The sequence below is a fragment of the Emydura macquarii genome, unplaced genomic scaffold (assembly GCF_026122565.2).
Source record: "Emydura macquarii macquarii isolate MOO-44397 ecotype Brisbane River unplaced genomic scaffold, CSIRO-AGI_Emac_v2 contig_705, whole genome shotgun sequence".
NCBI lineage: Eukaryota > Metazoa > Chordata > Testudines > Chelidae > Emydura > Emydura macquarii.
In genome coordinates this window covers 12940830-12967131 of record NW_027130842.1, presented here as the reverse complement: position 1 = coordinate 12967131, position 26302 = coordinate 12940830, and the positions used below count along the sequence as shown (strand labels likewise).

Here is a 26302-nt window from a genome sequence, read left to right as displayed (position 1 = left end):
GGGGGGCCATTTCCCCCCCCCCCCCCCCGCCCCAAACTGCAAGCCTCAGGCATGGAATTTGTCCCACCCCCCATGTGCAGCCCCGTTGGCCTGAGCGGAACTGCCCTCCCCCCCGATATAGAAGTCAAACTACGCCTTTGAAAAAAAGTGCTACATAAATAAATCTCTGTGTCGTTATTACACTGAATTGTAACCCAAATGTAATTAGGATCTTGGACTTATTACCAGCTTTTAAAAAGGTAAAAAGTTCCCCACTGAAGTCAACCTCTTTGAAAATCAGGTCACTTTTATTAAGGTGCTAAAAAAAAATGTAGGTACCTGAGTTTGAAAATGTTGGACAAAGTTGATTTATAGTCCTCCTCTCTGTAAAGTACATCGACACTGTTTTCTTCAATCTGTTTTGGACATGTAGAGGTAAATTTCCTGTCAGTGTTTTCTTACTTTTCTCCAGAAGCTGCACTGCATCATAGACATCATCTAATTTTATAAAGAGCCTACAGGTCATGGATCTGGCGTGTGTCATTTCATTTCTGGGTGGACATTTCCAGTAAATGTAGTTTTCACTTAAGAATAGCTGTCAAGATGACTCAAAAACTTCATGGTAAATTGCAAGTGAACTTTAAAAATTTGATTTGGCAAAGACAAGACATGTTCAGAGAATTAGCATTATAATCTGTGGGTGAATAAGTGATCCGAAATTCTTCAATAAGGAAAGGTCAAGGAATATAGAGGAAACCACTTGTGTTAATACCTGGGAATAGCATTAATGTATTCCCTGCATGAAACATGGGCAATAGCTTCTGTGTGTGATGTAACGTATAGACAGTGTTTCATTTTAAGAAAAGAAGAGGAAGCATTGTCTAGTATTTAAAAAGTGCAGGACTCGGTAACAAGACATCTGGGTTCTGGTCACAGCTCTGCCATGACTTCCTGCGGGACTGTGGGCAAGTCTCTTAAACTCTCTGTGCTTTGCTTTTCCCCACCGTAAAATGGTGTAAATTATGATTACCTATTACCCAGAATTGTTATGAGGCTTGTTAATTCATTGTTTGAGAGTGCTTTGAGATCTTCCTGGGGAGAATGCTGTTGCAGAAGGTCAGTACAATATCTCTGAAAAGAATGACCCCTGAAAAAACCTTCCTGCAGCACAGACGGTGAAGAGCACTAATAATTCCATCTGTTAAAAAAACAGAATGCATTTTTTTAAACAAAAAACCACCTCATTAAACATTCACTTGCTAGGGACTACTCATATGCTTAAATATATGCTTATGCACTTTCCTGGATAAAGGACATAATGCTCAGAACACTGCCAGTTTGAACCCCTTTGAGCATATATTTAGAAAGACATCCAATCCTGATATAAAGATTTCAGGTGACAAAGGATCTACCACATCCTGTGGTTCCAGTTGTTAATTACTCTCGCTGTTAAACATTTGAGCCTTGTTTCCCATTAGCATTTTTCTAGTGTCAACTTCCAGCCATTGGATCTTATTATCATAGAATAAATGCTGAGCTTGACATTATTTATATAACTTTTCCAGCTCTTTATGTCTACTTTCTACAGCAAGGATTTTACATGTAAATTAGTTCTTTCAGGTGTAAAATGTAGTTTAAGGAAAAGAGGTACAGATTACAATTTCTACCTTTATTTCATATTCCAAAGTCTCCACAATGCTTACAAAATATTAATTTTAGTTATAGTTAAACTGTTAGTTAAGCAGCTGACTTCCAAATTGGTTATGTACAAAATATTTCATGTTTTTAACTTCCTTAATCCAGGGAATGTAAAACAGTTTTTGTGTTCAATGCAGATTTCAAGAGAAAAAAAATACAGTACATTATAGCTTTTCTTCCTATATTACTTCCTAAATATAGTGTAATACAAGGAATAATATATTGTGTAAAGCTCTATTGCATATTCTGCATTTATAAACCATAAGTACATATTCAGTTATTTTAAAATTATTTCACTGAGAAGGAATGATCATTACCAACAACTTGGTTACATATTGTGGACCAAATCCTCCTTGCTGTTCTCCTTCAAGTAGACCACTAAAGTCAATGAGCAAGGAGAGCAGATGCAATTAGATGCAATTTGTCATTGGTGTGTTACAACAGTGGCATTATCTGCAAGAGAGAGCTTAGCCACTGTGCAAGTATTTAGAGTACTGTAAAACCTACTGGAAATCTAAATAAAAATAATAAGAGATCTAATACAATAACAGAAGCCTCCTCCTATAAAAGAGTATCATTTTACATAGGAACAAAAGAGCACCCATATTGGGTAAAACCAATGGTCCATCTAGCCCAGTATCTTGTCTCCAATAGTAGCCAGTATCAGAGCTTCAGGGAGTGTGGAGAGAACAGGGGACTTTTAGAGTGATCCACCCCTGTCTTCCCTTCCCAGCTTCTGGCAGTCAAAGGTTTAGTGTGGCCCCAACCATGGGGTTGCATCCATGAACATCGTGGCTAATAGCCATTGATGGACCTATACTCCATGAACTTATCCAATTCTTTTCTGAACCCAGTAATCCTTTTGGCCATCACACAACATCCATAGCAATGAGTTCCACAAGTTAACTGAACACTGTGTGAAAAAGTACTTCCTGCTGTTTGTATTAAACTGGTTGCCTTTTAATTTCATTGAGTGACCCCTGATTTCTGTATTATGGGAAAGGGTAAATGACACTTCTCTATTTACTATTTTAGGGCCATATCCTGCTGTCACTGGAGTCAGATGGAACTTTCAAACAGATTAGTGGCCCTTAGTTTACTATAATCCATACTTCCTGCAATAAAATGCTGTATGCGATCTCTGTGGACAATATGCATTTCTAGCAATCAGGTTTAACTTCTTAAAATGAAAAAAAATTGCACACAAAAAAAGAACAAAAGCCAGTCAGTCTGATAAATTCAAATTAGTTTGCCTTTAAAATTAGAAAGCTAGACAGGTTGTTTAGTATCAGTAGGAATGTTTGCAAAGAGAATATAACAGGCTTAGAGACTGCAGTGATGAAAGCAGTTTTGGTTACTCTGGGCCCATTCACGAGTGGTGCTGAGCACTGCAAGGCAATGCTCACCCTCAGCTGCCGCTGAAAGTGGAGGGAATTTAAGGTGTTACCCACCTTGACTTTTCTTGAGAGCTGCTCCCATTAACTATAACTGTGGTTGCAGGTCTTCAGCAGATGCACAGGATCAGGTTCTCTAAGGATCAGGCTCATTGTAACTAATACCTCTTCCCCTAACCCTCTGTAAGAGCCAAAGAGTTCTTAATAAGTCAGGAATGGTAGTGTTGTGCCAGCAGGTGGTACTCTCCAAACTGCCCTTCTCTGTGTTCAAGTCTTAGACTATCCACCACAGAAATGATCCAGCTCCCACTGCAGTCAATGGGAGCAGGATCAGGCTTCAAGTGTCTATGCTATCTCCATTGCTTCCAAGTCTGGACTTCTCACATGTGAGTGCAATTGCTCACTGCTAATGCCAGTAGGCCCAGGCCCGACAGTCAAAAACAGGCATTCATCTGTCCTAAGCATCTTCAGACTCTAAAGCATAATATCATTCATAATTATAGACTGAGGGATTGAAATACTGGAGTCAATGGAAGTTTTGACATTTCATTCAGTCAGGCCAGGATTTCACCCTAGATGTCTAAGAAATTTTCTTTTAGCAAAATGCAAGATTTCACTGTGTTACATACCAGAAAGAATGAAACCTTGGTATAAATTGAGAAATACAATTTAAAGAAAGGAAATGAGTAGGCCCCTAGAAAAACAGGAAGCTCAATTAAAAAATAGTTGCCATTCATGCTGTTTATCTTGGGATCCAAGACTAGTATCCTGGTAACCTTATAGGGTAATGAAATGTGATCCCTGTTAGGTTACAGGATGAAGTCCTAATTATTCATTTTACAGCTGGTTAGAAATGTCTCCCATTGCACAAATTTTGGGATACTCCATCTTTTTTCCCATATTTTTGGGATTTGTTGTAAACAGGACTGGCCTGAGGTCATTTGGAGCCCCCCCTATAAATATCAAAACAGGGGCCCTAGTACCTGCCACAAGTCTATGACACTAACACCACTTTAAACCCCACGTCCACCGAGGGGTTCCTGAGATATAGGTAACCCTGTGGTTCTGGAGGCATAGAACCAGCCCAGGATGTAAGAGAGAAAGGAAAATATTTGCTGGAAACATAAGAGAGAGAAATGTATAAAATCAGGATTTCTAACAAACAAAATGAATGAGTGAACTTTGCAGGAAATCAATACGTGATTATCAACAAATGGTTCCTAACGTGGCTTGTTTCTTCATTTAAATTGCCAGTTTCACAGACTGCAGAAGTTTCTTTCTTCTAAAATAAAAGCCTTACAATGATTACAAATTAAAGATATGATATAAATACAGAATTACACTGCAGACCACTTAAGTGTGTGGGGGGAGGGGGGGCAAGATCCTTGTGGCTGTAGGATGCCACACCTTGCCCTAGTATATCAGTGTCATCTGCATCTTAACAATGCATGGCCCTTCAGCTTGCCTGCAGCATGCCACAGTAACAGGGAGCTCCCCAGAGGTCTTCAGAGCACACAGAAAATCTGCTTCATATGATGGAGAGTCCCTCCTTTTAAAGAAAGAAAGAAAGGAAGACAGAATCCAGTTCAAGAGTCTGGGAAAGCTTTTATGATGGTCTCATAGGCAGGAGGAGGTGTTTGTGCTGAATGACAGATGCGGAGGCTGTTGTTGGACCAGTGGAATTCAGGACGAGTTAAGCTGTTGGTGGTGTTCCCCACAAGGGTAGTGGTGGTGCTAGCTGGAGCCAGAGTAATCAGCTGACTGTTAGTTTCCACAGGGAGCGGAGGGCATTGCAAAAAAGGGTGAAAAGTGGAGGCTCGAAAGCTGGACTTCCTTGGGAAGGAGTTGGCTTGCTCCAGGGAGGCTTGCCGTTGGAAGGTGAGGCTAGCCAGGCTGAGATTGCTGCGACGTTCGCAGCTGCTGTTACGGTAGAATCCAGTTCTGTTGGCAGCATGGCCCTGAGAAGAAGGTCTGGGACGGCGGCTAGAGGTTGACGAGCTCCACTGCGAAATGTAGGCACTGGCTCTGCGACGGGACAGGCAAGTAAACAAAACCCAGATTATCCCTCCGATCACCAATCCAATCACCATGGACACTGAGAAGGCTATTATTATCTGATCTAAAACACAGAAAATAAAGAGCAAGGTTGCTTTATTTACCATACAGGCTATTCAGTTTAGAAAATGAATTTGATATGGCAGGCTTCTTAAAATGTGCCATTTGTAATTCACAAACAATAAGGATTAAAGATGTTTATTTAGTGACATTGTAGAGGGAACATGCAACCTATAATTACACTACAGTAGAAACACAGGGCTTGATGCTGATCTCATTTCAACTGGCTTTTAACAGCGTGACTCCAGTTAGAAACTCTTGTTTTGATACCAATGAGAGTGGAATAAGACTGGAAGTAGAAAGTCCTCATTACCTAACAGGAGGCTGCCAGTACCTATTACTATCAGACTAGATGTACAACTCTACTGTTAAACCATTGAGATGACTTTGGTCAGAGATGGCCACTGAAATACAAAAAGCTGGCAGACATTTCCCTTCCCCTACTCCTAGTTTTGGGGACATATACATGTCAAGCTGTCATTGCACAAAGAGTAAATTTCTAGCCTTCTTTCACTTGTCTGCACTCTAATAATCAGCATTGAGAGGCTCTGGAAAAGGACTCCCAACTAGGATAATTTTCTTCCCCACATGATCAGCTGTGTAGGGGAAGAAAGATCAGTTTTTCCCACATATCCCTATCCATTTCTAGAAATGGATGAGTCACTTCAGCAACCGCTTTACCTATTTATGGAACTCACTTTGCACTATTTCTGGAACTAACTTTGCACGAACTTGTGCAAACAAACCTTGCTCTGAGGTTCTAAAATGTATGCTGGTGTATATAGATTTCCATTCACTTCATATGTTTTAGCATTCTTAGGAATAAAAGCACCACAACCCTCATATGCAAGCCTGTTCCCATTAGATTTTCAGTTCTGCTTTGAAGCGCCATGAAATCTAGATATTTTGGACAAGCTCCAAATAAGTAACTCACATTTTGAAAGCTTATGTGACCAGAACCCTAAATATGAACTTTTGGAGTTTCCCCCCTTGACTACTACTTGCCTGTTACCTCTGCTCTCTGATTTGGGGACGAATTAGTGAAGACAGGTCAGAGGAAAAGTACACAGTGCCGTATAGGACTCCTCATTTGTACTTGTGTGGGGAGCAACTTGTGAAGCCCGTCTGTGGAGTGAAATTTACCCCTTTCCTTGTCATGTGTCCAAACAGCTCTCATGGCCATGTGTAGGAGGGTAGAGCCATATCTCTGTCTTCTTCCTGCCCAGTTGTTCCCAGCAGGAAAGTACAGCACTTCCACAAGCACCAGAGGTGCAATTAGGGTAGCCTCGACTCCCTTCTACTCCCCTGAACAGCCCTGGAAGGGTACAATCTAAACCTTATGATGATTTTTTTTTTTGTCATCTAAACCAGAACGCTGGTTACATGAATGTACTCTGGAGACTCTCTGGGAATCCACCTTGTGTCTTAGAGGTTTTACTCCACTACCCATCACCATAGCATCTGAGCACTTTCTCTGTCCCTCAGTGGGGAGAGGGTAGGCTGTCTCTTCAGGATTTCAGCAGACCTGTGTAGATGTGGAAGTTTGCAGAAAAGTAGATCCCTGAGCCCTGCTGTGAGGATCTGGCCCCAAATGACTGTCGCCAGATATTTTCATCACCTACACATGTAAGTAAACATTTCACATTATTAAAACCATGAAAAGAAATTGACAAAATATTGAGTACAGCACGTTAGTCCTTTCACCAAATTGTTACCCGTCCAACTTGAACACTTAGCTGTTATTTAACTTCTTTGCCTTTATACAGCTCTACATTCAAATTAACAAACACAGGGCCAAATTCCTCTGGGGTGTTACTCCACTGAGACAGGCAGACCATTGCAGTGTCTACACAGCTCCACATTAACTCTCATTTCATTTCACAAAGCATACATTTTATCCTCCTCCTTTTTTTATTTCAGTCATTTAGGTGGACACACAAGTCCCCCTCTCATACATACACCCAGAACTATTGCCTGCTTCAGCTGAAAACATGGGTGCATTGTGGCAGCTCTAATAGGGTGAAATGTATCCCCATGCAGTGGGCCAGCACGGAGAGTAGGCACCAACGAAGCTGTAAGGCTATGTCTATACTGCAGTTAAACACCCGCAGTTGGCCTATGTCAGCTGGCTCAGGCTAAGGGGCTCAGGCTAAGGGGCTGTCTAACTGAGGTTTAGACATTCGGGCTTGGACTGGAGCCTGGGCTCTGGGACCCTGCAGTTAAACAGCCCCTTAGTCTGAGCCCCACAAGCTTTAGTGGGACATATATGGTGCATAGTCCTTGTGCTAGCCCTCTGCACAGCATGAATTTCACCCAAATGCAGTGAATTCTAAAAACTGCATCTATTGATTTGTGAATCTCTATCCATCTCTTCCCACTCCACAATGCTCAATCACCAAAACCAAAAAGGACGCTGGAGAAAATATCACAATACTTCGCTAGAGCAGAACATGTCACACCTGGGCTTTTGGGGGCATAGGTGGCTTTCCACAAATTATTGTGACCTCTCAATCCTGTGGAGTGCGGGGGGCAGAACCAGTCCTTCAGAAGAGCTAGAGCAGCCTCAAGCTCTACCTTGCCCTAGCAGGTAGTGTCTCCTAAGGAGCCAATCCACTCAGCAAGATTGCCAGAGTGTATCATCTTCTGCCCCTCAGATACCCACATTCCACCCTGGGAAGTCCCTGGCACAAGGGAGGGCAATGAGGAACCAAGGATCTGGCCCATGGGAATCAATCATATCCTGTAGGCACTGGCTTGCATTGCAGGGAGTGTGCAGAAGCACCAGGAGAAATCTTGCCTTGTGTGTGCTTAGACTCCATCAGAAAGTGCCACTTCCCCGTGAGCACAAGATCTACCAGCTGTTTTAGGAGGTACTGAAAACTGTATTGAAATTGTTAGCGGTCACTTTAAATGCTCAGCAGGTTTTCCTGGTCCTGCATGCAGGCTAGGGGGCTCTCTGTGCAATCTGGGGCTAACAGCAGTCAAGTGGCAGCAGACAGACAGCTTACACTAAGATGAAGAGAGCTGTGCCTCATTGTTTAGGGAGCAGCGTGTTTAGTCTCATTCTGTTTTTCGTCCTTGTGTTGATAAGGTTTTAGGTTTCAAGAAATAAATTAGCATTACAGTGCAACTGTGCAGAAAGAGTATTTATGTTTTTATCTAACTTTTCGGTGTGTATGCCATGAACATAACATGTATCACACCAAGAGGGTGACCAGACATCGCATATGAAAGGCTTTAGTTTCAAATAGTACATTTTAAAGTAACTCTGAGTTATTGGTAGTTGACGTACATGGGTAGCCTTGACAGTCAGTGAGTTTCCAAACTTTCCTCCATTTAAGGGCCAGATTATCCCCAAGGAGCCGCCTCTCCACTCCTACCCTCTGCTTTATGTCTAATTCAAGAACCAAGGCAGAATTCCAGAGGACTATGCGGGATTGCTCCTTCCCTATGCTCCTAGGTAGGGTACTGCTCTGCCAAGGGTGGCAGAGTGGAGTTGGGCGTATGACTAACTGCTCCCTCCCCACACACACACACAGTTGAACTGGCTATCTAAATGGGAGAATAAGCAGTGCCCTACAAAAAGATGTAGTAGCAGGTGTGCAAGAGGCTTCCCAGTGTAGCAACCTGCATGGAATTTGGAAGTTGGAGCCTGGACTGCAGGAGGGAAGAGTTTGGAGAGGAACCAATTAATCAGTTAGCGTGCACATGCTGCAAACGCTAGCTGAAGTTGCAGCACCTTTGTATACAGTAGCTTTATTAAAGATCCAGATTAGCTTTACAAACATGGAGTCCACTCACATTCTTACCTAGCACATGGTACATAGAACACCCAGAACTTTCCCTGGGCTGATATAGCTCCTTACTGTGGACTATGACTAAAGGACCTAGTTAAAGTCCATTGAAGTTAGTTGAAATATTCTTATTGACTTCAATGCCCTTTGGACCAGTCCCATATACGGCAATCTACTCTAAGTTTTTTGGCTACCACATTCTTTTATTGCTGTTTTATTAAAGAAGGGAATAATTTAGAAACCTTATCTGAAAGTTAACGAAGTTTTGTTTTTGGAGAGTATTAACTCAGAGTCAGGCAGGCGAGTCTTGCTCTGAATTTAAGTGCACAACCAGCCGTAGAGAAGGATTTATTCATACTAGGGCAAGCCTCTATTTCTCCACAATTGCGAGTGATTCCCTCCCCCCACTGAAATCTGACACCAGCTGCATAGAACATAAAATAAATAAATAACAAAGTGCTATGTGCTAAACAAGCAAATTCTACTATACAGATATAGTGGACTCTAGCAGATTCAAGTGCAAAACATGTCATATGCAAGCTGCTTAACTTTGATTGGATTGAGGAAGGATGCATCAGCAATAGTCTGTTGTACAATAGAGAAGGATTATTTATGTCCCTTCCCTTTTAACTTCTCTCCCTCTCATGTTCTTGCAAGTATTTCCTCCTTTGTGCTGTGGCAGTGGATCAGCACATGTTGATGAGATAAAACTTGATTTAACCCAAAGCATGCCATTTGGAGGGACATATTTTTCCCACTGCCCTATCCACAAACTACAGTGTTTTGAGGATGGGAACAATGTTTGATCAGGTATTTTCACACCAGCCTGTAATGGTCTAATTCATCACAATTTTTTTTCCAAATAATGCCCTAATGCTAAATGAAATAATCTGTGATAGGGAAATCTATAGTTGAGCAGGTGATTGAAATTTAGTGTAGAACACTGACTAATGAACAAAAGATGTATTGCACCTGCACCCAATCAGCAAACCTTCTCAAGTGTGGTTGTCAGCCAGAGATCATTCTGAAGTCTGATTCATGCAAAATCACAAGCAAATAAACTAAATATATCTTCCTAGCATTGATGAGGTTGAACCTGCTAGGGTTTGGATTTTGGCTCCAAGACTGTACCTGAGGCTCAGATCAATCAGCTCACCCTTGTGGCATATATATGCCATCACTGTTGTGTGCAGTTTGCAAAGACAACTACTCTACAACTGACAAGTATTTAGAAATATTATTTTCCCTGATCTTTATCATTAATTGCTAAGTCAAAACAACCCTCTGATTATTTGTAAGGAAACAATGATTCAGTAGAGTAGGTGAATCAGTGGGCTGGCAAACTAAACCAGCTGCGATCTTTGTCATGGCCAGTGTTGGGAAACATCACAGGATGGTGATAGTAAAAAGAACAGAAGTGACTGTCTGCAGCACAGGCTGATTCAGGTAATTGGTACATTGGGAAAACAGATGCCGTGTGGGCTTGCTCAGCTGGCATGGATGGTGGTGGACTACCTAAAGGGTTTCTATAAGCTTCTGGAAATAAATAATTAACAAAATTCAGTAAACAACAGGAAAGTCCAAAACCATAGGTCTCTGCTGTGTCATGTTTGTCATCAGGAGGACAGTGGGTTAAATTTCATAACCAAGCCACCTAGCTAGTAACAAGATTGCCCTCTGCTGGCAATCTATACTGATGAAAATAGAGTAAAGGATAAAATAGTCCAGATGTGGTAGTATTAGAAAAACTCACAGCAAACATTAAACGGATGGAGAACAGTGCTACCCATACTCTATTTGGTAACTAACTATCTGTAACTCAGGAGGGTTTTGATTTCTCTGGTGTAGACTCTCGGGTTAGTATCCTGCTCAGAGTTTGGAACTCTCATGAACAGGACTGCAGGGGAAATGTTCAAACAAATTTTGTGGAAGCACTGTTTACCAAGGATTTGTGACTTTGTGAATGTTTGCATTAAATCTATAGTAAGGTGGGAGCAATAAACTTGCTTTGTGTCGGCACAGTAATTGTAATGACCCAGAGGAAACATCTGAGATCAAGACATCAACATGTTTTAATTTCCTGACTTCAGCACAGTCATGTAAACAACTAAGCAAATCAGTAACTGACTCTTCTAAAGAATCCTTTGTGAAGGCAGTGGTAGAAACTGTTACTTCAGGGCTTCAGCCTATTTTCGTACATGCTACTGAAATAGCAACATATGGTTTTCATCTGCTCACACGTGGAGCACACAACCCTCTAGCAAAGCATTGCTGTCTATCATGTAAAAACAGAGTAGGACTGAGTTGTATGTACTTTTAAAGAACTTAAACCAATTGAATGTACCAATATAGTGAAAATAGATGGACATAATTCCACAGGGCAATATTGCATAACCTTTTATTGTAGTAACTACTTAGCTGATAAGAATATCCTATAAAACCTGACAGTAAAATCATATACAATTTTGAAAAAGTATTTAACAATGTGGATAATTTCAGACTCTTCGCAAAAGAAGAGGGATTTCTTTAATGGGATACATGATAGTTAGCAGCACATTACAATAAAGAAAATGTACAATATCAGGTCAAAGATGCAGATTTTCAGCTTGATGTAAAGACTTGAGAGCAAGTTTTACTTTTTAAAAGGTCCTAAATATTAACACATACAATTCTATAATCTTTTTGTTGGATGCCTGATGCAGCAGGAAATCCTGTTGGGACCTAAAGCATTAGAGAAATTTCTCAAAAACAGTCCCTCGTTAAGTAGAATTCTGTGACCCCTGAAATGCTGCCAAGGTCAGTGGAGAAAATTCTGCTGATGGATTTAACTTCTGCATCACCAGTTCAAAAATATCCCATGTGTTTCCTTAATGAATCATCTTATATTCTCTATTCCTTGTCTGGATTGTCCCATTTCCCCCCATTCTTTCCCTGTGTGTAGTTCTTATTTTCACGTGGAAATTGTCTCATTTTTTAGCAGTTAGTGCATTTTGTTGAATACTGACTTCAGGCTGGTGACAGGGAGGAAACCCTTGTTTAGTCTATATAGATTCTTCTAACACCCTCTTTGCTATAATAGCTGAGTTGCATCCAGTAGTATTAAATTTATTGCAGTAGGAAAATTCAAAAATTCTCTCTCTTTTTGCACATGCCGTTTTGAGAATACAACTTTAAGTTCTCATCCAGTAGTATGGGCCCTTCAATTAATTATCTGTGGTTAAATGATCTAGGAGGAGATCTGGGTTCTATTTCTCATTTTGCCTCAGACTTCCTATATGAGCTTGAGTAAAACACGTGACCTCTCTGTTTCATAATTTTCCCCTCTGTACAATGGGAATAATACCACCTACACCACAGGAGTGTTGTGAGGCTTAATGCATTAATATAAAGTGTTATGAGACCAGTAGATGAAAGATGTTAGTATAAGTTCAGAGTAGTTCCATTATTATTGTCTGTGGATTGTATAATACATTTTTTAAACTAAGCATTTAAAAGTATGGCAATACCAATTAAATATTCAAATATATACAAAGGTCATGCAATCTCTTAAATAAATGTACAAATGTAATAGATTCCATTTCCCATGCAAATAAACAAACTTAACTGCCTTCCTATGCCTGCTGGGCCTCATTCTATAGAAAAGAAATATTTTTACACATCCTGCGTTATATTACAGGTACAGCATGGACTACAAATCTGCACAAGCCATCTTCACATATGATCCACATGTCATCTAGTTTGCTCACCTGCTCCTGGGCCAGAAATACTAACATTTTACCTCCTACCCACAACATCCTACTTGTGTTAAGAGACCATATATGTCTCCAGAATCTTCAAACTCCTCCATTTACAGCCTCTCTCTCTCTCTCTCTCTCTCTCTCTGCATGTGCGTGAGTAAGTGGTTGTCAAATTTTATGTGGCAGAATGTGGTGTGGTGTTTCAGTGACTCGCATTATTTAGCAATAAAGCTTATACATATAAAAAATATTTTTTCAATATATACGGACAAAAAGAATTGTTAGTCACTTTTAAAATCGTTCTTTAAGAAGTCATTTTAAAAATCTCCATGGCTGGAAAGGTATTGTCTCAGATTTTCAGAAGAAAGTTGACTGCGCCTTAAGAGTTAGCTTTTGCCTCTTGAAATGGTAAAAGTGGTTTTGTTCTTGAAGAACCTTTAGGGGGCTGATTGTGGCCCTTATAATGAAGCACTGGATGTAACCTTAGCTATAATGAGACTACCAGAATCTCCACATTCAATAGCTTAAATTAGACTCATGCAAGAAGTTAAAGTTCTGCTAAAAAGCGTAAGGAAAATACAAGTCAGTGCTAAACCGTGTTCCTTATGACACTCAGTTTCTTTAATTTTTTTTCTATATACAGGACATAAGACTGGGTTATATGTGGAAGGTTAGTCTTGTAAAGCACAAGACTGTGACCCAGATGATTTAGTTCTATTTAGTGCTCTTCCACCTATTTCTTTTGTGATTGCGGGCAAGTCACCCTGTCTCCGTGCCACAGCTTACTCATCTGGAAAATGAGGATAATAATACTTAAGTAGCTCACAGGGGAGACTGAAACTAAATTCATTAATGTATGAGCTACTTTGTTATGTGCACTTTAATGTTAAATTAATCTGAGGTAACTTGATGGAAATCACTTTGTAACTACAAAGTATTATTCTTCAAAAGGCATTAAAAGAAGGCTCAGTAAGAAGAATAGCTGAAGAACAGTTCTTGGCCCCATGACATGCCGATCAGATCTGATACTGGATCCTGCTAGACTTTGACATGTGTGAGCCCTAAACCTTCAATTCACCTGCATGTGATTTACCCCCCCAGAGAGGAGAGAGCGCAAACAAAGCTTGTTTCCTTGTGCTGCTGCTGCTGCACCAGAAAAATTCACACACTGACTGCATCCTTGGCAGAACAAACACCCGTGGCCTCCTCATAAAATTACTTCCTGGGCTTGGAATCTTTTCCCAAATGAGGAAGAGCCATGATACTTTGGGGAGCTATCAGCTGTAGGAATAAACAGCAGTTCCACACCCAATCAGCACAGTAACTGTGACACTATGTTTGCCAAAAAATGTGTGCAAAGTATATTTGATTATCTTAACCAAGTAATTAAGGCAACATTTTCTTGGCCTTTCTTCTCCTACCACTACAACTCTTGATCTGTGTTCTTCTTGCTGACAGTGGTTGAGGACTGAGAAAGCAGTGATTGTATGAGCAAAAGGATCAGGGAAATAGCAGTTAGCAGAAGGCAACATACGAAGTCTGCAGGGACCGCTCAGCAGCATAAGATCATGACCCTTTCACCATTATAGTGTATGTTGTTTTCACCCAGCCACAACCACTGTAATGTTTACTTCAGGTTTACCAGAAGACTGGCAAAGGGAAACTAAGTTCCCATTACAATGTACACATTTTCTCTCTCCAGTGTGTTTGGACCTATGTGGCTCATGATTTATTTTATCTGCTTCCCTATCTGGATACCAGGATTAATCAATGACTTCATCTGAATTATATCAACGATACATTTGGCATCTTCTCTGCCAAATCTCTCTGTCCTCAGCAGTCACCTGATAATGACATCAGTGAAGTTACATCAGTCTAAAAATGGACTCAGCAGAAGAGGTTGTATTAGTGTTTTAGTTTTATATTTACTGAAGTTTATGTAAATGATAAGTCTTTATTTGACATACAGTAATAAGGGGAGGGTAGCAAGAAAACAAAACACAATAATATAGCTGACATACCACTGTCCCTCCCAAGGAAATGGTGCCTCCTTTCAAACAGCTCATGTTTAGATTGGATTTATGACCTCTACTCATACTCATGATCAAATTGGGAGGAAGTTCCAGCTTCCTGCAGTTGTTGGGTGGGTTGCGAGATTGGCAAGCACAGTACATGGGTGAACACCACATTGCTTCAGGTGTTCCTTAGTAACATGGGAAGACAACAAAAGCAGCAGCCACAGAGACATCCTGCAGTAATGCTGCCAAATACACAAGAAATCTGATAAAGCTGACTGATAAACTGCTTAGAAATCACTCATTCTCAAGGGCTACCTGATGAGCACAGAGATTTGACATGTTGGAAAAGGGGCTGGGAAGATGAACAGTGACTTTCTTTTTAATTACATCATAAAAAATGAATCCTGTCTCTTTCTCTTCTGGTACATGGATATTTCTAATAAATTTGTGGGGAGAAAAAAAACCCCATCAGGATTTACAGAGTGATGAAAATCATTGCTGTGGGCTTGCCAAAGGAATGGCACTAACACCCAGCTGCCACCCTCACTGATATCTTAGGGCTAGATGAGCAAAGAGGACTAAGGCTGAGCACCGCAATCTCTAACTTCAGGCACCCTGCCACCAGGGGAATCCTCAGCCCTGAGTTAGGCACCCAGGCTCCCTATATATAATGCATGAGGACACCTAGGTGGCTAAGAAAGGGATTCACAAAAGCCAGTGTACTAAGTGGGGAGCAAACTAAGCTAGCCAGTTGGAGATGCCAAGAGGACAGAAGGTCTAGGCAAGCAGGAGGCACCTATCTTCACTTGGAATTCACCACTGAACTCACTCCTGGAGCCAAGCATCTAAGCCAGGTCAGTCCTTTCTTGCAAAAAAAATTAGGAGGAGGTGAGCTAATAATGCCCCACCTATAGCCTGCTGGTCAGGGCACTCGCTTAGGGCAATGACAGCAATGGCAGTGATGTGGGTGAACCAGGTTCAAGTCCCTGCTCTGCCTGATTTGGAGCGGGTTCTTGGACTACGTTATCCCGCATGAGTGACCCAGCCACTGGAGAGTATTCTGAAGTGGGGGTGGGGTCTCTCTCAGTGTTTCCTGTTGAAGTTGCTCCACTTGGCATAAAATACTTAAACAGTCATTGAGACAGAAAGAGGGCGAATGAATGAGTCTAGAGCCCAGTGGTTAGGGCTCTAGAGTCATTCCAGTCCCTGATCCAAAGAACGGTCAAATACTTCCTACAGAGTGAAACAGCTTAAATGAAAACCCACCCTGAAAGCCCAATATTCCCGTAGTTAGGGCACTCCCCTGGGAGCTGGTTCAATTTCCTGCTCTGAATCACATAGCGTGGGGACTTGAACCCATCTCTCTCACACCATGGGTGAGTGCTCTAACCATCAGGCTATAAAAAGGAGAAGCATGCTCCCTGGCAGCTGTTATTTTGTCTAGGGCCCAATCTGGTAAGTGTGCTTTTAGGCAGCCTCTGAGCATGCCTACTGGATTAGGCCCCACGGTTGAGATAAATTAGGGATTCCCTTGCCTGAGGATCCCGCCAGGATTTAAACACTCAGTAGTGACAGAATTTAGGTGGCTTTCTGCATCCCACTGGCAGAAATGTAGGCATCTATGGGACTTTACAGGCAGAAGCTTAGGTGCCTATGGGAATTTAGGCACCTACAGGGTTAGGCAGCAGCTGAACAGGCTTTTTGAGGGTCTAAATTTTGAACTTGGGCGCTAATGTGGCAATTAGGCATCTAAATCCATTTGCAGATCTAGCTCTTACTGTAGCACTCTTTCCATTCTCCAGCAGCCTTTCATTTACATCCACACTTTGCTGCTATTTCTAGTAGTGTCAGCCTAGACAAGAACATCTTTTTTTAAACAAAAGCAGTGTTTCAAGTAGTTTAATTTGGGGCAATTCTAACAGTGGTATATCTTGTCTCACCTGTACTCCACTATAATTTTGTCATTGCCCTAAGCCACTCTAATTTAAAACTAAGGCCCCTGGCCGAGCCTGTCCTGCAGCTACTTTATGCCATACCAGTAGTGCAGATCACCCTACAGTCAATGTAGATGGGAACAAGAAGATCCTCAAGTGATGTAGAGCTGGTGTAATAGCTAATACACCAACCCTCCTCACTTCAGCCAGTGTAAGAGCGGTAGCCAGAGAACAAGATACATGTCTGGGCTTCTTCCTTTCCCCAGCATTGCCAGCAGCCATAACATCCCCTTGCGGTCATTATCAAAATCATTAGAGCAGCTATCAGGCTGTTAGCTTATGCCAAAGGATGGGATCCGCATCCAGCAATGATGGATAGCTGCACTGTGCACTCCTCAGCTATACCCAAGGATCAGGCCTAAATACTTTATGGGTTTGCATTGAATCATATCAGTTCCAATAAAGAAAGCAGGAAATTGGCATTAGATCCAAAGAGAGACCCATCTTGCCCTAGATGCCATCTAGCAAATCTTATACTGAGACCACTGAGATTGGGAGCACACACGCTTCTAAATCCCTCCTCAGAAAAAATAGACTTTCCAGTGCTTTCAGTCTCCATTAGACAGGGTTTATATTGATTACAATTATTGTATTTATTTATAGTGCTGTATTGCCAAGAGGTCCAAATGAGGCCCCATTGTGCTGACACTTCCTGACCCAAAGAGTTTACAATCGAAAGCGAGTTTGCAATCTGAGTCATCCCAATTGCCATCAATGCACCATGTAAATATACTGTAACTATGCTCCAGTAATAAGAAAAAAAGAATTGCTCACAGAAATGAAATATTTTGCTAAGTAAAAGAAAAAATACTCTCAGTATCAAATGCATGTCACTGTATAACATTTCCCTGTGGAATTGGAGGAAGGGTTTGGAGGTACATTGTATCGAAGATTGCTAATAAGGTGGAGGAATAAATCTAGGGAGTTATGTAATCACACTCCAGGATTCCTTTCTGTATTTCATAATGCTGTTTAAGTGTGTCAGTTTTGGTGACATGTGGGTTTCATTTCTGTCCCTAAAATAGATTTACTTTTAAGTATCTACACAATTTGTGTGTATTTCCAGGGGATTACACAAAATAGCACATCAGTCTGAATCTTTGTCTAGCTGATTCTCTGTTCTATCGTAGGCATCACCAATTACCATAGAATCTCACAGTCTTTAATGTACTATCCTTACAATTCCCCTGTGGGCAGCGCTACTATTCCCATTTTACAGATGGGGACCTGAGGCACAGGTAGACTAAGTAACTTGCCTTAGGTCACATAGGAGGTCTGTGCCGGAACAGGGACTCAGACCTAGGCCCCCCAAGTCTTAGGCTAGTGGTCTAACCACTGGGTCATCCTTTGTTCTACAGAACTCTGAATTGCCACAGCTATTAGTGCACCAAATGCCACCCATGGCTATTAATGAAACACTGCCTGATTGTGTAATTATTTCCATAGCAAGTCTTTACCTGCTGCAGCCAGACAGAAGCAAGTTCTGGTTGCTATCAAGAGTAGAGAGCACTTGTAATCTCTCCTTGAGTATGATAAGAATTGTTAACACTTCACCCTAAAATGGGATCTTTAATCGAGGAATCTGACAATCAGTAAACAAAAACCTGCCCTCAATTGCACAGGTTAACTGTTGGGGAAGAAAAAGTGTCTCCTCATCACCCTCACCCTCTCCAAGCACAGCTACACAGCAGCTAGACAAGCCACACTTAGCCATCTGTTATTTGATAGAAGATCCATAGCTCCAAAAGGGCAGGGTCTGCCAGTTGGGTCACTGTGGGGGCTTATATGCTCCAACTGGCTGTTTGTGAGAGATGCTCACACGCATGGTTTTGGGAAGAACTCAGGGATATTCTGACTCCCAGTCTCACCAGAAGTCCCTCCCTTCCCTTCCCCCCATTTTGCTTAATAGTACCATCCTCAGTCCAAACACACTGGCTTAGATAAGACAATAAAACACGTTTATTAACTACAGAAAGATAGATGTTAAGTGATTACAAGTAATGAGGCATACAAGTCAGAATTTGGTTACAAGAAAATTAAAGGTAAAATGCACCTAAGAGCTCATTTAACAAACTCAAGTGAATTCAAAGCAAAGGATCTCTCTCGCCACATGTTTACGACAGTCTGGCTGAAATCCTTTCAGCCAGGGACCCTCCCCTAGTTTTAAGATATGTCTTTTGTCTTTCAAGTGTTGTTGATGCCATGAATTGAGTGGAGGGGAGAGAGATAATCTGGGGAGTTTGCTCCCCTTTTTTATATCAATTCTCTTCTGTGAGAATCAACTCCAGCTAAGGTTCAGGCAGCAGCCAGTCTGTTTACACAGGAACCTCCAGCTGTTCCATTGCCAGTATGTACATTTCTTGCTCACATCATCTTCTTGCTACAGAATGGCCACTTAACTAGGTGATAGTTCATCTGATTTTGTTGACTCCTGGCTGAAGCATCAATTTGCCTTTTGGCTCTGAGGAACTGGTTTGTGCCTGCTTTTCAAAATTGGAGCATGTTTTAGTAAAGTCATATAGTAGAATCTTATAACTAACAATGTTGCCATGCATATTTTACTAGGAAAATAATTACCAGCAAGTTATGAGTTTTCAAATGATACCTCACGAGGCGTACTTTGTACAAAATTCATCATAGTCTTGTAAAAAGTCTTGTGAACATAGAGATACAGACTGTCATAGCAGCTGTTGGAACTGTTATGCTGTACTGCTAACTGTAGAATAGAACAATGCAGAGTGTGGAAGGAGCATGGGGGAAGTGAAAGTGTGCCAAAAAGGAAGTGACAATGAAAACAGAAGTGAGAGACGAAGAGGGGGAGACACTCAGAAAGTGGGGAATGGAAGATACACAACTATTCACTCTCAGAGTGAGTTTCTAAAAGAATTCTGGAGGAAGATGCCCCAGACCCTGTTGCCAAGATGCCATATTAGTGAGTACATAGGAAATGCACAGATAACATTAGATTATCCTGCAACGTTTCATGCCAGTACTTTTCTCTGTCAGTAGTATTTCAATGAGATCTCTGAGAGTTTAGCCACCATTCTAATGAGGCTGTCAGTCTGATCTTTGTTTATACAAACTGGTACTATTGTATCTTCGCACCTGATATCCACTTTTTCCAACAGCTAAACTATATCGGTCAAATTCTCCACTCATTTAAAGCCCCATGCAAACCCACAGACTTTCATTGTTTGGGATATTCAGAAAGGGCAGAATTTGACCTTAGGTATACACATTATACATTTGTTTATATTTTATAGAAAAGTCAAGTTCTAACTACATATGTAGAGCTAGCCTCAAAGAATGTTATAGTGGGTATCAATCCCAAGATCTGGGAAACAAACTCACACCTCTCATTATCCCTCATATGCTGTGCAAATGATACCCTGGGTTCTGATCTCAGAGAAAAATACTTTTCAATAGTTTTGAGCTATTAAATTACCATGATTCTATTTAAAAATATAAGTGATGCTCCAATTAAACTTGACTGCTGAACAGTTTAGGGATTCAAATTTGTGTTGGTTAATAACTGCTTACATTTGTACTCTCTTATGCTGTGGCAATATTGATCAAAAGTCCTAATTAAACTAAATCTCCTGATCTAAAATATGTTGCCACCTGAACGAAAGGAATAGCATGTTTCCAGGCCATTTACTGCATTTCATTGGTTGTGATTGCATGCACTGCCTCTAATAGATGCAGAAATATGGCTTATCACACCCCCACGAAAAAGAGGAGCATCTTTTTCTGTGTGTTGCCACTTCTCAACAACAAATCAAGACTAATTCAATAAAGAATATATTAAAAATAGTAAGCATTTACTATTAGCAGTTTAACAGTTAGCATTTGCTTTCTGGTTGCCAAATCCTGAGGTCCTTACTCAGATTTTATTCAATCTTTATTCAGGCCAGGTCTATACTAAAAAGTTAAGTCAACCCAGATACGTCACTCGGGGATGTGAAAAATCCACACACCTGAGCAATGTATTTAAGCTGACCTAGCCCCAGTAGAGGCAGCGCTAGGTTGATGGAAGAACTCTTCCTTCACCGTTATTACCACCTTCAGGGAGGTAGATCAACCTACAAGCGACGTGAGAACCGCTCCCGTCACTGTACCGCTCCCGTCACTGTACTGGGTGGCTACACTGAAGCATCACAGTGGTGCAGCCACAGCACTGCAGCTGTGCCACGGTAGCAATTTAAGTATGGACATAGCCTACAGCAAAACTCCCATTGAAGCCAACAAAGCTGAGCTTCTTTGTCCATAGGCCCATGTAACTCCAGAGTCAATGAACTGCAGCTGAGATTGAAATTCACATTCCCTGCCAAAGCACCACATCGTGGCTTCCCAGTGCAAGATGCAGCTCACCAGAAATTGCAAAGCTTCATAAACATCTTGGCATCAAACCATCTTAGCAGGGGGTTACACTAGATGACCCTGGCGATCCCTTCTAGCCCTATGATTCCATAAACAGATGGGATCTGAAAAGAGATGAGTGGCTACAGGGATCTGAAAAGAGATGAGTGGAGGTTTCTTCCTTGCCACATTAGTCCAGCCAAGTTGTCTGAGACAGGCATATGCTTGCTTCCCAAGTGGAAAAAAATTTCTCTTTGCAACCAGGAAGCGCCTCTTGAAACCTCTGTAATTGGCTAAGCAAGGAGCAGAGCTGCCAGAGACAACAGCAACCTTGCTAAGTACCTCTAGATAGCAGAAAGAGAAGACATCACCTCCTACCACATGTTTGTTATGGGTTCCCTAGTAAACAGGGCAAGTTTAGTGACAAGGCCATGAAATCTATTACAAAACTCCTGGAGGTGTACACCGGGAGAGGAAGCTAAAATCCATTTTTCTATACCTAATAGAAACACTCAGGATTTTTAGCACACCAAATTATTCTCTTTACAGTTCATTCATTTATTTGTGCTGCATGTTGGGTTTCAGGAGATAATTTAGTGTTTGTGAAAGGTTCCTCAATGATGACTGTGCAACCTGAAATTCCCAAGACAATTAGGGCATACACTGCAAGAGTGAAAGCCGCCCTCACGTTGCCCTGATAGTGTGATTTGGAGGAGACACTTTTAGGGGTGAGAGAGAGTAGTTAAATCTCCAGTCCATTCAGCCCTTGGCCTCTTTGTTGAATCTGCAAACAGGATTGCTAATTTGTGCCATTGTGAAGGTGTTTTTTTATTATGTGGACAGCTGTCCAATAGGAAGTGGACTGAGGCCACTAACATAATTCACATAGCATGACTCAAACCATGCTGTGCATATATACTGCTTCTATCATATGTATCTACAAAACCTTTGCTTATCCCAACCTAAAGCAAATACTCACCATACAACAAGAACACTAACCTAGGTACCTATCCCTGCAACAAACCCCATTGCTAACTCTGCCCACACATCAACTCTAGTGACACCATCACAGGTCCTAACCACATCAGCCACACCATCAGGAGCTCATTCACCTGCACATCTACTAATATAATATATGCCATCATGTGCCAGCAATGTCCCTCTGCCATGTACATTGGCTAAACCAGACTGTCACTACACAAAAGAATAAATGGACACAAATCAGACATAAAAAATAGTAACATCCATAAACCAATGGGAGAGCACTTCAATCTCCCAGGAAACTCTGTAGCTGACTTGAAAGTTGCCATATTACTACAAAAAAACCAAAAACAGACTTCCACAAGAAACTGCAGAGGCTGGAACTCATATGCAAACTTGACACAATCAAACTGGGTCTGAACAGGGACTTGGAATGGATATCTCATTACAAGAAGTAATTGTCACTGTTTACACATTCTCACCTTCTAATCAAGGGTTGTGAATAGGCCTCATCTACTCTAACTGAATTGACTTTGTTAGCACTTGTCCTCCCCATTGTTGTTTCTTACCCTTGGATGTATATATATACCTCCTAACTGTGATTTCCATTTCATGCATCTGATGAAGTGGGTTGCAGCCCACAAAAGCTTATGCCCACAGGAGTTTGTTAGTCTTTAAAGTGTTACAGGACTCTCCTTGTTTTCACACCACACTGCATCTGAAAGAGTTGCTGGAAAGGAGCTAATTAGCCTAATAGACTGCACCTGGAGAAGAATTAGGCTGGCGGGCAAGTCCTAATAGAAGATGAAGCACAGCTGAGCAAGTGAAGGTTGGGCTGGTACAAAGCCAGCCAGAAGGGGGCTGTAGGGGAGAGGTACTCTGCAATCACTTTCTTGTTTAAGGAAGGATGTTTGGGTCTATACAGTTAAATAGTCTGTATTTGTTTCCTAGCAGGAGGGTGTTTGGGTTGGAAAACTTGGGGGGTCAGAAGATAGAGCAGACAGGTAGGAAGGAGTCCTTAAAGCAAGTAGATCATAGTTGCAAGACATAGGGTCCCCACACTGACACCCAGAGTGCTGGGTTGCCTGAGTTCACCTATCAGCCACTGGGAAAGAAGCACAGAACCTAGCCTCAGATTGGAAAACTTTCTGGAGTGGCATGAGGATAGCTGATGCAGTGGGACTTTGCTACTCCCATGGGGGAAATGCAGATAGTGACCTGGCTGGCTGGAGGGCCAAGGCACAAAGAGGGAGCATGCTGAGTCCCAAAAAGCAAGAGGCGCTGCAGTGAGAGCAAATGACAGAAAGGGGCATCAGACCTGGATGGAGCTAATTCCCTGAAGAGCTAGGAGGAGGCACCCTAGTGGTAAGTGAACCCCATTACATGTGGGCTTTTAATATATACTGTGGCATGGACTGGCTTTGAAAAGAATGTGTGCTCAAATATAAACAGCCTCATAGTGGAGACTGTCCTTTGTTCATTGTTTTAAAAGTTTTCAAATCACCTCTAAAAGAGAGATGGTATCAAGTTAACAGTGGAAACTTCAAGAGTTCTAGAAAACAGGATTCCTGTAGATTTTTTTTAAGAGCATGGTACCAGCTATTAGACAATAGATTGAGAATGATGGTGACTTATTCTAATAATTTTCACAGTATTTAGTTTTGTCTACCCAGAATAAATCCCTGATCAGCAAATAGTTACACACACAGACTTAAGTTTACACATTGGTAATTCCATTAAAACCAATTGGATGACTTACAAGAGTAAATTGAAGAGTGTGTGTAAACTTTGGCAGGATCTGGGTCTAAATAACTTGTTAGTGCTCACAATACTATACATTTGTTTAAAAGAGGGAGCGTGTAAAATGTATTCTTAAAGTCAGAGTTTACTGAAAGCAGCTATATTATGTTATCATTTTAACTAACGACATCTCCTTAAAATCAGTGTGCTGAGAAAATACCTATGCCTTTTGAGGATTCGAAATACATTCAGCCATATGATCTCTTTTCTGATTCCACCCCTTCCCTTTGGGAAAGAAAAGTGCAAATCCTGTTGCTATGTCCCAAAACTATTGGGGAGAGGAGTATTGAGCCACAGGCATCTCTACCTTCTCCCTGTAACCGGGATAGCCCCTCTATGGGAACGTTGACCGCTTCACTGTGAGGTTGAGCCTCTGTGTGGGTGTTGCCAAGTGCAGGGAGTTGTGGTCCTATGCAATATCAATTCCTTGGCAACAACACAAGAAAATTCACATGGAAGTTAATGCTGACTCTCTGAGCATTATAGCAACTTGTGCAGGTGCGTCTCTGTATAGTCAACCATGAGCTTGGAAGAATTATGGGTGTGGCAAGCCCTGGGAGTTACTTTGCTGCTCATTTTTGCGTAATGGTAAAACAGCTACTAAGGGAGCTATGGTGTCAGAAGTAGGCTCTGGGGGTAAGGCAGATGCCCAGTCCTCAGTGCAGATGAAGGCCCTGGTGACTGTCCACAGACTCCTGTGGCAGAAAAACAGTGTCTTTTGAATTAGAAACCTCTCAATTGTGAATTCACAACGTCCCATGTAACTCTGCCTTTCTCATGGATTTTTCCTTTAGAGGGGAAAATACAGCCCTCTGGACATTTGGCTCAGAATGGAATAAAATCTGGGTTTACAGTACGTAGGGCCTCTTAATCTCAAAATACTGATTCACTGAAAGCTCTCTTTCACATTTGTTCTGAAATAGCTACTTTAGAAAAATATGCAAGAATCCGATTGGCGCTCAAAAGCCTGCTATTACTCACCCAAGGAGATATGAAGGAGTACCCTCAAAAGTGTCCCATATACTTATCTTTTTCTTTCCCAATGCATCCCCAAAGCAGGCCTCTTTGTTTTTGCACATATTATAGACTTACATATTGCAAGGACTCCAGACAAGATCCCCAGGGATGGCAAGAATAAAATAGGCAAATATAAAGTATGTGAATTATGTGTAATGCAAAGAAAGGCAATTTTTAGGACTGTTTGGAGTGAAGTGATCTCCACAGTTGCTGCTGGTGTTCTTTGTGGATCTATCTATTGAGACTAGTTGCTATAACTCAGCTAAAGTATTACTGATACGCTTGTCTCATACCCAGTATATTTTGGTTAAGGACCACTTCTCTGTTTTTAATGCTAGCAAATCAGAGTTAATGGGTAAAGAATAAATTGGATTCTGAGTGAGAGAGTGAAGAAGAGAGACCCAGCTTATTAGTAACTTTTCACAGCTTGGAAGGAGAAACAGATTATTCCAAAGATTGCACTCCCTCTAGTTTTTGCTACAGCTCTTTCATCTGAAAATGGGCCAAATCCTGCTTGCCTTCTTTATGTGAGCAGTTTCATTACTGAGACTCGATGCTTAACTGAAGCCATTGAAATCAATGAGCAAATTCTCATTGACCTCAATAATGGACTTGAATCAGGCCATGGGTGATCTGTCCCAAAAACTCAGGTGCTAGATCTCAGCTGTTTGGATTCATTAAGACACTATACTGACACTTCATTAAGGAGCATTTGGAAAATATCTACACCACAGAAATAAGTAATCCATTAATTGTTTCAGTGATGATCATTCTAGAAAGTTACCCCAGTGATAACATAACATTTTTATACAGTAATTGATGGCATATATTTGTTCTAGTTGATATTAATACCCCAGTTTAAAAAAAAAAAAAATCCTTACCCCAAAAGTTTGGCGGCCATGAGCTATTCGTATGAGTACTGTTTTTATCCATAACATCCAAAATAACAAATGCGAAACTAGTATGTCCACAATGAAGCACTAGGTTTCGGTGTGCCTGAGATTCAGCAGGAGACTAAATGCTTTCACGCAGCCAGTCACACTGTTTTGTTTGCGTAAATGGAAATAAAAGTATCACATTTCCTGCTTTTATACTCAAATTAGCAACTGTTTGTCTTATCTTGGAGCGCCACACGGTTCCCGAGACGGGGACAATTTCCTTTTCGTCATTTCCTCCGCTAAGGAGTGAATTGACTTAAAACAATACCAAATCTCCTCCTTTTCTGAAGCTTTCCACTGCATCCAAAGTCAACAGAGAGAGACAAGGGTTCCTTCCTCTACCCCACAGCAATTCCCCCTCATCTTGCCTTCCTTGCATATTCCAAAAACCTCTTGGCTTCAGTGGGAATTTTGAATATACCAGGAAGGCAGGATTGGGCTCTTATTAAATATCCTTTCATTAAGTGTATCATCATGG

General features: G+C 41.3%; 1 protein-coding gene across 1 annotated transcript; it reads right to left on the bottom strand.

The window, feature by feature from the left end:
* Nucleotides 1–1633: 1633 nt before the first annotated feature.
* MYCT1 (MYC target 1) lies at nucleotides 1634–25922 on the bottom strand. Its single transcript, XM_067542220.1, has 2 exons — nucleotides 25768–25922; nucleotides 1634–5190 (listed from the first exon to the last, which is right to left on the bottom strand). The coding sequence occupies exons 1-2, from the start codon at nucleotides 25817–25819 to the stop codon at nucleotides 4658–4660; spliced, it is 585 nt and encodes a 194-aa protein (XP_067398321.1). The 5' UTR covers nucleotides 25820–25922; the 3' UTR covers nucleotides 1634–4657.
* Nucleotides 25923–26302: the final 380 nt, after the last annotated feature.